The sequence below is a fragment of the Sceloporus occidentalis genome, unplaced genomic scaffold (assembly GCF_023333645.1).
Source record: "Sceloporus occidentalis isolate IW3139 unplaced genomic scaffold, rSceOcc1.0.p SCAF_14, whole genome shotgun sequence".
Lineage (NCBI taxonomy): Eukaryota > Metazoa > Chordata > Lepidosauria > Squamata > Phrynosomatidae > Sceloporus > Sceloporus occidentalis.
Genome location: NW_028316994.1, coordinates 15,133,082 through 15,146,597, shown reverse-complemented (window position 1 = coordinate 15,146,597; position 13,516 = coordinate 15,133,082). Strand labels below are relative to the sequence as shown.

General features: G+C 45.7%; 1 protein-coding gene across 3 annotated transcripts in view; it reads left to right on the top strand.

Moving 5' to 3' along the window:
* ACIN1 (apoptotic chromatin condensation inducer 1) overlaps positions 1-13,110 on the top strand; it is a 40,227-nt gene extending 27,117 nt beyond the window's left edge. For all 3 annotated transcript variants that reach the window (XM_089479850.1, XM_089479851.1, XM_089479849.1), the window contains 10 exons: positions 4,004-4,049; positions 4,630-4,772; positions 4,866-5,021; positions 7,979-8,129; positions 8,245-8,390; positions 8,480-8,587; positions 9,069-9,176; positions 10,264-10,582; positions 11,576-11,676; positions 12,438-13,110. In XM_089479850.1, coding sequence (XP_089335976.1) covers positions 4,004-4,049; positions 4,630-4,772; positions 4,866-5,021; positions 7,979-8,129; positions 8,245-8,390; positions 8,480-8,587; positions 9,069-9,176; positions 10,264-10,582; positions 11,576-11,676; positions 12,438-12,740 — 1,581 coding nt within the window. In that variant the 3' untranslated portion in view covers positions 12,741-13,110. The remainder of the gene's footprint in view (positions 1-4,003; positions 4,050-4,629; positions 4,773-4,865; positions 5,022-7,978; positions 8,130-8,244; positions 8,391-8,479; positions 8,588-9,068; positions 9,177-10,263; positions 10,583-11,575; positions 11,677-12,437) is intronic.
* Positions 13,111-13,516: the final 406 nt, after the last annotated feature.

Sequence of the window (13,516 nt, the reverse complement as noted above, 5' to 3'; positions counted from 1 at the left end):
ATTTCTATCCCGCTTTTCCAATTTGATCAAAGCGGCGTACAAATTCATATAAAATACATAATCAGTACAGTCAATAAAACAATATATAAAAACAGCATATAAAAAACTAATACTCAGCCAGCTGAGTTGGGGAATCCAGAAATATGTCACAGTCGATACCAAGATAGAGGGGAAAATAACCAAAGTTACATCTCATGGGGGGAAAGCTTGGGAAAAGAAGAAGGTTTTGAGATTCTTGTTAAAAAGATCTAAAGACGTGGTGGAGCGGAGCTCATCAAGGAGATTGTTCCATATTCTTGGGGCTGAGATGGAAAAGGCCAGTTGCAAGGTCCTCACATATCGCACAGTTGGGACCTCCAGCAAATTTTTCCCTGCTGAACTGAGTGTGTGGGGTGGATTATATGGGGAGAGGCGGTCCTCTAAGTACCCTGGGCCCAAGCCATTTAGGGCTTTGTAGGTGATTGCCAACACCTTGTATTGAGCCCGGAAGCAAATAGCCAGCCAATGAAGGTCTTTTAAGATAGGTGATATATGGTCTGACCTGGAACCACCAGCGACCAATCTCGCTGCCATATTTTGCACTAACTGAAGCTTCCGGGTTTGGTACAAGGGTTGCCCCATGTAGAGCGCATTACAGAAATCCAATCGAGAGGTTACCAGAGCATGTACTACAGTTTCAAGGTCCCCCTGGTCCAGGTAGGGTCGCAGCTGTCGTATCAGCCGAAGCTGATAACAAGCGCCTCTGACCATCGCATCCACCTGAGATGTCAGTTGGAGCGATGAGTCCAGAAGCACTCCCAAGCTGCGAACTGAGTCCTTCAGGGGGAGCGTGACCCCATTCAGGACAGGTGGACAAATTCCACTATCCGGACCCGGGGAGCCTATCACCAGTACTTCCATTTTCTCTGGATTCAGGCTGAGTTTGCTTTCCCTCATCCAGCCCATTACCAACTCCAAGCAGGCATTTAGAGGAGAGATGTCATCCCTAGTCACTAGTCACTGCATCAGTTGGAGACATAGAGAAATATATTTGGGTGTCATCAGCGTACTGATAACACCGCGCCTCGTGTCTCCGGATGTTCTCTCCCAGTGGTTTCATGTAAATGTTGAATAGCATGGGGGATAGAATAGCTCCTTGAGGGACACCAGATGTAAGTTCCCTCTTATCGGAGCAAACGTCCCCCAGCTGCACCATCTGGAATCTACCCGAGAGGTAGGAACGGAATCACTGAAGCGCAGTGCCCCCGATACCTAACTCCCTCAGGCGATCCAGAAGGATACCATGGTCTATGGTATCGAAAGCCGCTGAGATGTCCAAAAGCACTAACAGGGACACGCTACCCCTGTCCTTGCCCAGATGGAGATCATCGACTAAGGCGACCATGGCAGTCTCAACTCCATAGCCCGCCCGGAAGCCAGTTTGAAATGGGTCTAGAAAATCCGTTTCATCCAAGAGCCCCTGGAACTGGATGGCAACCGCTCTCTCGATCACCTTCCCCAAAAAAGGCAGCAGTGACACAGGCCAATAGTTGTTATGAATCAGGGGGTCTAAGAAGGGTTTTTTCAGCAGAGGTTTCACAACTGCTAATTTCAACTTACGGTAACCCTAAGGCAAACTTATCACCAGGGTTTTCTTAACAAGTTTGAGGGGGTTTGCCATCACCATCCTCTGAGGCTGAGAGGATGTGACTTGCCTAAGGCCATCCAGTGGGTTTACATGGCTGAGCTGGGATTGAAACCCTTGTCTCCAGAGTATAGTCCAGTATGCAAACCACTACACTATGCTGGCTCACCACTCTAATCTTTTACTTGTTTGGATACCTGCCTCTCAATAAATGCTGATTGCTCTTGGGGGTCAGTTGTGTTTTCGAAACTTACAGGCGTACTAGGTCCCTGCTAGCTGGACTCACTGCTGTGGCTGAGCCCAAATAAGTTGAAAAATGTGTGTGGCTATGCCGTCACATTACCTGTTGACATATGACAATCCTATGGCTTTCCTAGGGTTTCCTTTGTCAAGGAATCCTCAGATCTCCTTTTGCCAGTTCTTTCCTCTGAAATATAGCCTAGATCACCTTGCGATTTGTTGGCAGTCTCCCATGTAAGTACTAACCATTGGTGACCCTACTTAGCTGCCAAGATCAGATAGGATCTGGTGTGGAAAAAATGACTTCATAAAAAAACCTACCCATTGAGGATTTGAAGCATTCTTAGTGCTGTGATAGCTAAAATTCACAAGTGCAACCTGAAATGTTCTCCACCCCTTAATAAATGCTGATTCTTCGTGGCTTTTAACATTAACAATCTAACAGATAATCAAGATCATTATAAGACAGTCGCCCCTCCCTTTTTGTAGTTATCTGTTCTGAACCCCTCTGCAAAAATGAAAATCCGCCAATATTCAAGCCCTATTGCTTTGAATGGTGGTGCACCTCTGTGGGCAGCTGCAGGGACGCATCCCATTTTAAGTCCCTCCGTTTACCCCTGGCGAATAAGCAAGGGACATGGATTCGAAGTCCACACAAATGGAGGGGCGATGCATATATTCAGAAAATACAGTTTAAATACATTTAATACATTTAAAGTGTACTTTCAAAAATAAAGAGACAAAGAAAAGAGAGAAAATAAAATAAAGGAAAAAAGAACATATAATGAAGAGATAATAGGACGTTGAGCCTCCAATCCTAATTCTAATGAAAAGGAAAATAAAAAGGGGAGAATCTATTATTCTATCATTACAGATCCAACTGACTTAATCCTACAGTAAAGAAAGGTTTCTCACTATTTATCTTTTTGTACTATACTTTAGTCCTTGGATTGAAGAGTATGTTGTTTTTGTATGCTGTTTACTAGTGCAATGATAATTACTTGCTTTTTCATTTAAAAGACAACCTAAAGCTACTTTCATAATATAAAAATAATCAAATGCAAAACCAGTCAGTTAGAAACAAAGCAATAAAACAACACAATAAAAACAGCAATATTAAGGCATCATAGCAATATTTTGTAAAAAGAAGATTTAAAAGTATCAGATATTAACAGTTTTCATAAAGCCAGAACACTACATGTTAAAAAGTCATCTTAAAAAAAACATTCATCTTCAGAAAGGAAGATGTGGCCAGTTGTGACTCCATGGGGTGGGTGTTTGATAATCTGGCACAGCCCAAGAAAGGCTCTGGCTCCCTTATCAATGTACCTGATGTCATATAGAGACCAGATAGAGAGGGACAGGCCATTCAGGACAAATTTTAGAGGGAAGGCAAGTTCATAACAGAGCAAAGTTTTCACATCCTCCAAATGTTTGTGGTACAGTTGGCCTGCCATATCTGTAAAATCTGCCTCCACAGATTCAACCAATATTTTTTAAGAAAAATAAATTCCAAAAAGCAAACCTTGATTTTACCATTTTCTATAAGGGACACTAATTTTTCTGTGCCATAATGGGACTAGAACATCCACAGATTTTGATATCCAAGCTGGAACAAACCCCAACAGATACCAAGGGCCTACTGTACTTTATGCTCATGAGGACTCGAAACTTCATTCAGGATTCCACTCTTAAATTTATTTAGATCTGAGAGATTCAAGTACTTTCTCTTAAAAGTAAATTGCTGGGAAGAAGGAAATAAGGCCTGAGGAACATAGAGAGGGCGTGAGCTGGGGAAGATATTAGATGCCCTGAAGTCAGGCTGTGCTTTCTGTACCATAAGCCAGGAGGCAGGGAGACGAAACTGGGATTCTGCCATCTTCACTTTATTCCTGAACCAGCAGAGAAACCCATGCCCAACTTCCTATCTCCTCATCTGGGCCCCTGCATCCTTGTATATATATGCCCTCTCCTCTTTCCCTGGCCCCCAACTTTCCTCAGGTGTGGCAGCCAATTTCCAAGCCATAGGTGCTGACTTAACTATCCCTCCATGCGGGGCTTTTTTTCCCCCCTTTTCTTTTTCTCTTTCATCCCTTCCCCTCTTTTCTTCCTGCCATTCCTTCTTCCCTTTCTCTGTAGGGTTCAACTCAGCCCAAGGCCTTCAAAAGGAAGATATCTGTTGTATGTAAGTAAAAGAGACATTTTTGCATCTGCTAAGTTTGAATACTCCTGAACATGTTTGGGAAGGGAGGGGAGTTATGTACCTTAAATTGCCATGTTGGCATTGTTATGTGTGTGTTTTAGGGGCCTATCATGGGATTTGCTTAACAAGATTTGTTCCAAGAGGAGTTGGCTTTGTCTTCTGACTCTAAAGAGAGTAATTTGCTCAGGGTCACTCAGTGGTTTTTTGTGTCCAAACAGATTTAATTAATGGTCTCCCAGAGTTGTAATACAACAGTCAAACTCTTTACTTTTGTGGCCAAAAAAGTGGGGTTTTCCCCCCCAAGATCTGGTACAGGCAACAAGTGAGGTAGGCCCCTCTCTTGCCTGGGTTTTAGGAAGAAGTGTTCCAAGCCAGGTTTCAACTACCAACATCTCTTTGCAAGATGAATCGCTCAAGGGTTGATGAACTTGGAAGAGATTTTACTAACCTCTGATGTATGAACTGGGGCAGAGGCGAGGAGTAGAGACTTTGTCTCTCTTTCTTTGAGGCAGCCCCATACCTATAAGACTGGTCTCAGCACAGGGTCTGCTCTCTGTTGCAGCTTCATCTGTGGCCAAGAGCCCCGCAGCAACAAACAGTGATACAGAGGGAAGCCAGCCGGGAGGCCGGAAACGGCGCTGGGGAGCTAGCACGGCTGCTACGCAGAAGAAGCCTTCCATCAGCATCACCACAGAGTCCCTCAAGGTAGTGGGGTGGGCTCTTAACAGTAGCAGTGGGAGAAGAGTAGATTTTGGCCATCATTGCTGCCTGACCCACAATCTCTGCTTTGTATCCCAGAGCCTAATCCCTGAGATCAAGCCACCACCAGGAGGGCAAGAAGCGGTGGTGGATCTCCATGCAGATGATTCACGCATCTCTGAAGATGAAGCTGAGCGCCACACGGAAGAGCCCCCCCATGAGAAAGCTCTCAAGATCTGCCGCACTGTTACACAGGTTAGTGTCTGTGTCTGTCATGGGTGACATTCTTAATGGGTTCAGCAGTAAACATAATGTTACAATGAGTGTTCAGAGGAAACCATACCTATAAGAAGTGTGAGAATCGGTTGTGAGCATTTTTAGTGATTTCCATAGATACAGTTCCATACAGGCCTTCCTCAGTTAACAAAGTTTGATAATGAAGGTCCTTTTTATAGAGGATCTTCTCTGTAAGGTCCTTCTTTACACCCCCAGCCCCCTCCCCCATTTTATTCCTTTGTCCTCTGAGTAACTGGAAGTTCTTCGTGGTCTCTGTGAAGCACACAAATGGGTTGTTTTGCACCTGCGCAGCATTTCTGGATCCTGGAATTCCGGCTTCCCAAAAGCCTTCCACTCAGCGCTCCTACGCCCTCAGATGGACTAAATGTTTGGCTTCCTTGTCCTCAGCAGGACTCACCTCCTCGGAGGTCAATGTCTCTGTTGTTGGTTTTTTTTTCTCCATTACCTGTCAGCATCTGGACTCTATTTCATCCTTAAAATGCTACCTCGCAGCCATCTGTGCCCACTTCCAATTTTCCGGCCGCCCATCCTTCACTGACCCGCTCGTGAATAAATTTTTCAAGGGCCTAGCCAACTTAAGACTGGCGACAGTGATCCCAATCCCCGTTTGGGACCTCCAGCTCATCTTGGCAGCACTCGCTACCTTATCATTTGAACCTCTGGCTTCCTGTGACCTCAGGCTCCTCACCTGCAAGACATCCTTCTTGGTAGCCATCACCTCAGCACGCCGGGCCAGTGAACTTTGTGCCCTCTGTACGGACTCTCTGTACTTGAAATTTTTCAGGGACAAGGTCTTCCTCCGTCTAGACATTTCCTTTCTACCAAAGGTTGTGTCCACCTTTCATTTTAGTTAAGATGTCATTCTCCCAACACTAGCCCCGAACCCGACCACTGACACCGAGCGCAGGCTCCATCCTCTTGATGTCAGGAGGGCGCTAGCCTTCTACCTTGACAGGACTGCATCCTCTTGTCGTTCTCCCAGACTTTTTGTCTGCTACTCAAACCCCAAAATAGGGCTTCCAGTCACAACTCAACATTTCTCCAAATGGGTGACTTCCACAATCCTCTTCTCTTATGAGATTTTTGGGAAGACCCCACCTGCTCGAATTCGAGCCCATTCCACCAGGGCGGTAGCTTCATTTTCAGCCTTCCTCTCCGGAATTCCCTTGGAGGACATTTGCAAGGCTGCAGTATGGTCACAACCTCTGACCTTTATCAAGCACTACAGACTTGATACCAGACACCGATGTAAAGCAGCCTTTGGCAGAGCTGTTCTCCTTTCTGGAATGCACTAAGGTTATTGGCACCTTTCAGATAACTGACACTCACACTGTTTTTCTGGTTTAATAATTTAATTATTGCCAGGACACTCCCTCCTCCACAGAGGAACAAGCTTGCTAGTCTAACCCATTTGTGTGCTTCGCAGAGACCACGAAGAAGAAGGACAGGTTGCTTACCTGAGCTGTAGTTCTTCGCGTGGTTATCTTCGAGTCCACACAAATCCCACCCATCCTCCCCTCCGTCATGTCCTTCTCTCTTCCTTGTCTTCTCTTACGGGGGGACCTTTTGGAACCGAGAAAGGGCGGGAAGACATCCTGCCTATATAGAGGGTGGGCGGAGCTACCACCAAGTCTTCTCTAGCGCTTCCAGTAGGATCCGGAAATGCTGCGCAGGCGCAGAATAACCCATTTATGTGGATTCGCAGATGACCACTCAACTACAGTTACAGGTAAGCAACCTGTCCTTTTTTAGCAGCAGCGTCACTGGAAGGATGGTGAAAATTATTGTTGTTTTCCTTCAAGTCGTTTTTGACTTATAGCAACCCTAAGGGGAACCTTTCATGGGGTTTCTATGCATCTTTTTTGTGGTGAAGAAAACTATTCCTGTTGTTTCCACGTTATTTCTGCTTCTGCTACTTTTCCACTACAGAAGTAATATCCGGGAACTCATCTACTTTGTTAACTGCGATACACCTGTACATAGATTGTAGTTCCATGAATAGCATAAAGTAAAATATAAAGCCACATAATTTTTACTAAAGTAAGGCACTACCTGAAAAACAGGCTCAGATTCTCAAATTAAAAACCTGGGAAAATAAAAATGCCTTAAAAAGGCATGGAAAAGAATGTCATATAAGAAAGATGTTCTTTATGTAGAGTGCCCCCACTGCAGAAACCCTGTATTCCCTTTTGCTTTGCCTCTTTCTGGCCAGGACGATCTTGGATCTTTTAGATGTCTTATCTGAGATTTAAAATAATAATTTATTAAGCAGAAATTGAGCATAGCTACACAGATACACACACACACCTCCTGCCTGACATTCATTCATATCCTAACTAACTCTTACCATGACTCTCTCTTCTATCTCTGACCCTAACTCATTTAACTACCCAAACTCCTAAACCCCACTAACTCTGACAGACTCCCTCTCATCCCTGACCATCTGTCATATACCAGCCTTATTTAAATCCCTCAGATGTTTCACCAATCACCAGTCACTCCCAACATACCATTCTCTTGCCCTCTCCCCACAAATCCTTACCTTATAACATCTAATACACAGCACATACATAACTATGCTTTACCATGCTTTGTCTGATAAATGCAACAAGACTCTTCCCCCTCCCCCAGCCCATCACATCACAGATCTAACCGCTTTGTATATGGAGGCAGAATTGCAAGGGAAGCTTCCTTGCAGCCTCCATATTTGGCTGTTCAGGATGGGAGGAAGCTAGCTGCAAAAAGGAAGCTTTCTAAAGAAAGGAAATAGAACAGCTTAACCTGTGGCTAAATGCATTTCAGTGGGACCAAATGCCATTTTTGCAGCTGTTTCATTTGATTGAGACCCTCTGTGTTTCTTGTTTCCCTCACTACAAAAAAACACCCACTGTCCTCCATGATCCTATTTTCTGCAGGTAGTGCCAGCTGAAGGCCAGGAGAATGGCCAGGAAGAGGAAGAGGAGGAAGAGGAGAAGATCCGTGAGGAAGAGCAGCCTGAGCCTCCTCCAGTTGTTGCTGTGGAGGCTGTGGTGTTACCACCCCCTGTGGAGCACGAAGTGAAAAAGGGTGCGGTGGGGGGCCAGGAAGGTGGACTTTGGAAACACAGGAAGGGGTGAGATTTTCAGGGTGCATATATTTGGAGAGGTCACTTTGGCATTTATTTTCTTCCTTCATCCCACAGTCACATTGAGCGATACACTGACCCGACGCTCCATAAGCCAGCAACGTTCTGGTGTCTCCATCACCATTGATGATCCTGTCCGCATTGCCCAGGTTCCCTCCCCACCACGTGGTAAGGTCAGCAACATCGTCCACATCTGCAACCTGGTAAGTCCTGAGGGGGTGCAGCAGTCATTTAACAAGCGACTGGGGATGGTACCAGTGCCTTCCTAAACCCAGAGTGTCTTTCAACACAGGTGAGACCCTTCACTTTGGGGCAGCTGAAGGAGTTGCTGGGTCGGACAGGCACATTGGTGGAAGAGGCATTCTGGATTGACAAGATCAAGTCACACTGCTATGTCACAGTGAGTCACTGTTTGGGTGTTTTGTTTTTCCTCCTCCCTGTTGAGAGAAGTGAGTCCTTGTTTCAAATGTGCTTGTGTCTACTGTCACATCAGAACAAGGGAACATTGGTGGGTGGTTATGGAAACCTGACCTCTCTGTGTATGCATGAGAGCGTCTTTTCTCTCACAGAAAATCCTGTTTGTTCCTTCTCCTGGAAGGCAGAATAGCAGCCTTAATATCTTGACCCCTTGTTTTTGTTTTGTTTTTTTCAAACATAAAATGTCTAGGAAAAGTACTTGGGATACCAAACTGTCCAGAATTTTGTGTTCTGTGGCTATATACAGTATAAAACCCAGAGTATGGTGTGAAAGTCACCACTGAGTCTTGTTGGCAGAACATTTCATGACAATCCTCAGCTCCACGCATGATAGAAAATGGAGCTTCTAAAATTCAGCATTTTAAAAAGGTGTTTGTCAATCTCTTCTTCCTTTTTTTCCTCAGTATTCCACAGTGGAAGAAGCTGTAGCAACTCGTAATGCCCTCCATGGGGTCAGGTGGCCACAGTCGAACCCTAAATTCTTATCAGCAGACTTTGCTGAGCAGGATGAGGTATGAACATTGACATTTGAAGGATGGGAGGGTTACCCTTCTGTGTCAAGCCAGGGTGGCAATGCTGTCTTCAGCAGACAAAAGAGATAGGAGGATGTTTTATTTACTGTTTACGAATAGAATCTTCTTCTGGGTGCTCCATGTAGTATAACTAATGTTAAGAAAAAGAAAAGGGTAGAAGATCTCCCTGTTAGAGAGGACTTGAACACACCAAAAAAGGGAGGGGGGGCAAAGGTGCTGGAAAAGAAATGTCTGACAGTTCAAAATGGATGAAAGAGAAATGTGTTTCTCAGCGGAACACATTTTCTTGTGGAACTCTGTGACATTGGATGTCGTAATGGTTGGTAGTTATAATGAATGCTGTTATGGTTCATACTTTGTATGAAAATCCACTGGTAACCATGGGCAAATCCCATTCTCTCAGCCTTAGGAGGATGGCAGTAGCAAGTCTTTACATCTTGCCAAGAAAACCACATGATAGTCACCATGAGTCAGAGTCAACTTGGAGACATTTAATAACAACAACAAAATCTACCTTCAGCTATTACCCATTTTGGACAGAGTAGGAAGCTTTCTATTTGTTCAGGATGCTTCTGATTGCCCAGTGCATAGAGGCATCTAATGAACATCACCTGGCTTGCTTGGTAATCTTTCCAAGGCATGTATGTGACTCTCAGAGAGAGAGAAAGAGAAAAATAGTAAGGTAGAAGACTGTTGGGTTGAGGCCATAAGGTCATTTATCTGTATTTTCTTGTTTGATTATTGAGGAACCCCCAGGTGATTGAAAGCAGTAGCAAGACCAAGGATATATCTATATTGCTAATCAGTGAACTAACACTCCCTAAGCATTTATGTTCGGATTTTACCAACCTATGAAAGGATGGAAGGCTGAATGGACCCTGGAGCCCTGCCTGGGATCGAACTCACAACCTTGCGGCTGCAGTACAATTAAAACAATTAAAACCAATCATTAAAATCCAGTGAAACAAGTCAGAAAAACACCCTCATGGGAAATGTTTCAGCTGGTAGGCTGCATAGTAAGGAAAGCTACAGAGATATGCCAAATCTTCTTGTCCTCCTTTCCCAGTTGGATTTCCATCGGGGTCTGTTGGCCGAGCGCCCCGCAGAGGCCAAGGCAAATGAATCGCTGACTCTCCCAGGGGCGGGCCCAGCGGCACGAGGGGAGCGTGAATTGTCCCGGCGCTCGGAGGCACGGGAGCGAGAAGCAGCTGTGCGGGAGCAGTGGGCTGAGCGGGAGCGGGAGATGGAGCGCCGGGAGCGGACACGGGCTGAGCGAGAGTGGGACCGGGACAAAGTACGCGAGGGGCCTCGTTCTCGCTCCCGTTCCCGAGAGAGACGCCGCAAGGAGCGGCCCAAGTCCAAGGAGAAGAAAGCAGAGAAGAAAGGTAGGTTTTGCTGGTTTAAGACAAGAGTGAGGAGCCATAGTGGCAACAGCGAATGCTATTTTCCACCCTTTTGGGCCAGATGTGGCCTTTGCCAGGCACTTCTGGTGAAAGCGAAAGGTCACTCTCACTTTTATAAGATGGCCTTGCAGAAGTAAAACAAAGCTCTGTGAGGGTGGCTTGCTTTAGAGCAGTGGTTCTGAGTCTTTGAGCTCTCAGATATTTTGGACTTCAGCTCCCACAATCCCACAATTTTGACTCTGGGAATTGGAAGTCCAGAAGAACTGGACCTGTGTTTGAGAATCTTGGGACTTGCTCTAGAAGAGAAGTGTGCCCCACAGTGAGACATTTCTCCACACATACATCATGTGCATACATTCAGCAATGTAGAGGGGCTCTGGAGGCTTCAGAAGTACGATTCCCACCACTGGCATCAAAGGGGGTGAGGGAAGTCCCTTCTAGTTGTGTTGGAAGGGAAGCTGATCAGTTGTCCTTGAAGTTGTCCCTGTTCAGATGTAATCAACTCTTTTTCTTTGAAAGTCTTGAAACAGAGGCTGGATGGTCCTCTTTCAGGAGTGGTTTAGCGATGGATTCCTGCATGGCAGAATGAAGTTGGATTAGGTTGCATTCGTGGTCCGTTTCACTTGTAAGATATTCTCCTCTTTTGTGGGAGGGTCTGCAAAGAACTCCACACCCTTCCAACCCATCTGGCCCTGCAGTTCATCAGGCTAACACAGATGTGAGCATCCATGCAACAGAGAAAGTGTGTATTTTCAAAAACATCTCTCCATTCTTCCAGAAGCTCTCATTTTGATCAGCCAGGTCCATTTGAAGGAGGGGGTAGGCTTGGCCCTCCAAGGTTGAACATGGGTTGAGCAAGAAAAGAGTATGAGGCTCGCACTTAACACTCTAGTTTTGACAACCAAAATCCTGATTAGGCTTTAGAATGCAGCTGCCCTGTTGACATTTTCCCTCCTTTCTTTTGCTCCCCAATAGAGAAGGCTCAAGAGGAGCCACCAGCTAAACTACTGGACGATTTGTTCCGCAAAACCAAGGCAGCCCCCTGCATTTACTGGCTGCCCCTCACGGACACACAGGTGAGATAATCTACTCCCTCAAAGGCTCTGGGAACAGGTTCCAGTGTCAGTTGGCATAACCTAGGTAGACAGGGAGTTCCTCTGATTTGTTGGACAGTCATGTTCAGTGCTTGAGTAGACTCACCTCCAGACTACCAGTTCAGCAACTTGTCATCTCTGTTCCTTAGGATTTTTATTGTTGGGTGAAATGGTGAGAAGATAGAGGGTGCAGAAGTTACATTTCTCTCTTCTTTTTTGCCCCACCCCAGCTCTCTTTGTCCACGAGGGTCGGAAACCTATTTTCCTGTTTGTTTTGCCCTCCTGTCTGTTTGTCACGGAGAGCAGTGAGCCATACAGTTAGCCTTATACATCCACAGATTGTTTATCAAGTATGAACACATTTTAAGCATACATAAATCCTCAAAAGTAACCTTTGATTTTGCCATTTTCTATAAGGGACACCATATTACTCTGCCATTGTGTTTAGTGGGACTTGAGCATCCACAGATTTTGATATCCATGAGGGGTCCTGGAACCCAACCCCACTAGATACCAAGGACCCACTGTACATGCTAATGACAGTGGATAGCATTTTTAAATTAAAACTTGTGAAGAAAACTCACTTAAAACATGCCTGGATTCATTCTGCCTTCATTTTAGGCTCAGTCCACAGTTCTAGGTGTATACCTGGCTCCTCCTTTTCTCAAGTCAGTGAGGTGCTTTGTCTATTTAGCTTTCTAACAGCCCTCCAACTCTTTTTATGTTTTTCTCTTGGTTTCCAGTATGTTCAGAAGCAAGCCGAGCGGGCTGCCCGAGCCCGGGAACGGGAGCGCCGGCGCAAGGAACAGGAAGCAGAGGAAGCCCGCCAACGGGAGCGCAGCCGTCAAGCTGAACGGGAGAAGAGGCGGGAGCACAGCCGAGAACGGGAGCGGGAGCGCCCCAGCGCCACAGGAGGTGGGGCCAGCAGGGGAGGCGAGCGCAGCAGTGGCAGGGAGCGGGAACGGGAGCGGCGTGAGGCGAAGACCCGACACAGCAGAAGTCGGAGTCGCAGTACGCCTGTACAGGACAGAGGGGGGCGCCGTTGAACTATTCCAACTTCTTTACTTTGACCTTCTAGGGAAGGGGGAGGACGGTGGCGGTGATGGCCCTTTCCCCTTCTCTCTAACCCCCTAACCCTCATTTGTGGGGGAAAGGAACAAGACAGCCGTGGGTTGGCTTTCCTTTATCAGCAGCTACAAGAGGAGAAGGAGTAGGAGGTGAGCACCAAGATGAAGTAGCTGCAAGACCCTTCTTCCTTTTTGGGATAATTGTATCCCTGGCCCCTCCGCTCTTCTCCTCTCCCCAGGGCCATTTCCCTCCCCATTAATTTGTATTTTATTTTGGGAAGATTTTTTTTATTATTATTCTTGATGATACAGGAAAAGAGAGCATAATAAAGAGATGGCGTTAGTTTTATACCTGCTGTGCGTCTTTCTTGGAGGCTGAATGGGACAACCGCTAGGGCTTATTGCAAGTGGTACAGTCGGCCCTTCTTATACACAGATTTTTTATACACGGATTCAAGCATCCACGGTTTGAAAAGTTCAAAAAATGTATACATTTCAAATATCAAACCTTGATTTTCCATTTTTTATAAGGGACACCATTTTGCTATGTCATATTTGATGGGACTTGAGCATCCACGGTTTTTTTATCCACGGGGGATCTTGGAACCAAACCCCAGTGTATAACAAGGGTCCACTGTATACAGTTGGCCCTCCGCATTTACATCTTTGAGTTTTGCAGATATGATTACGGTATTTGTGGTTTTGATTAATATGTTCTCTCTAAGAATCCTTAGGTCCTCCAGCACAAGTCTGCC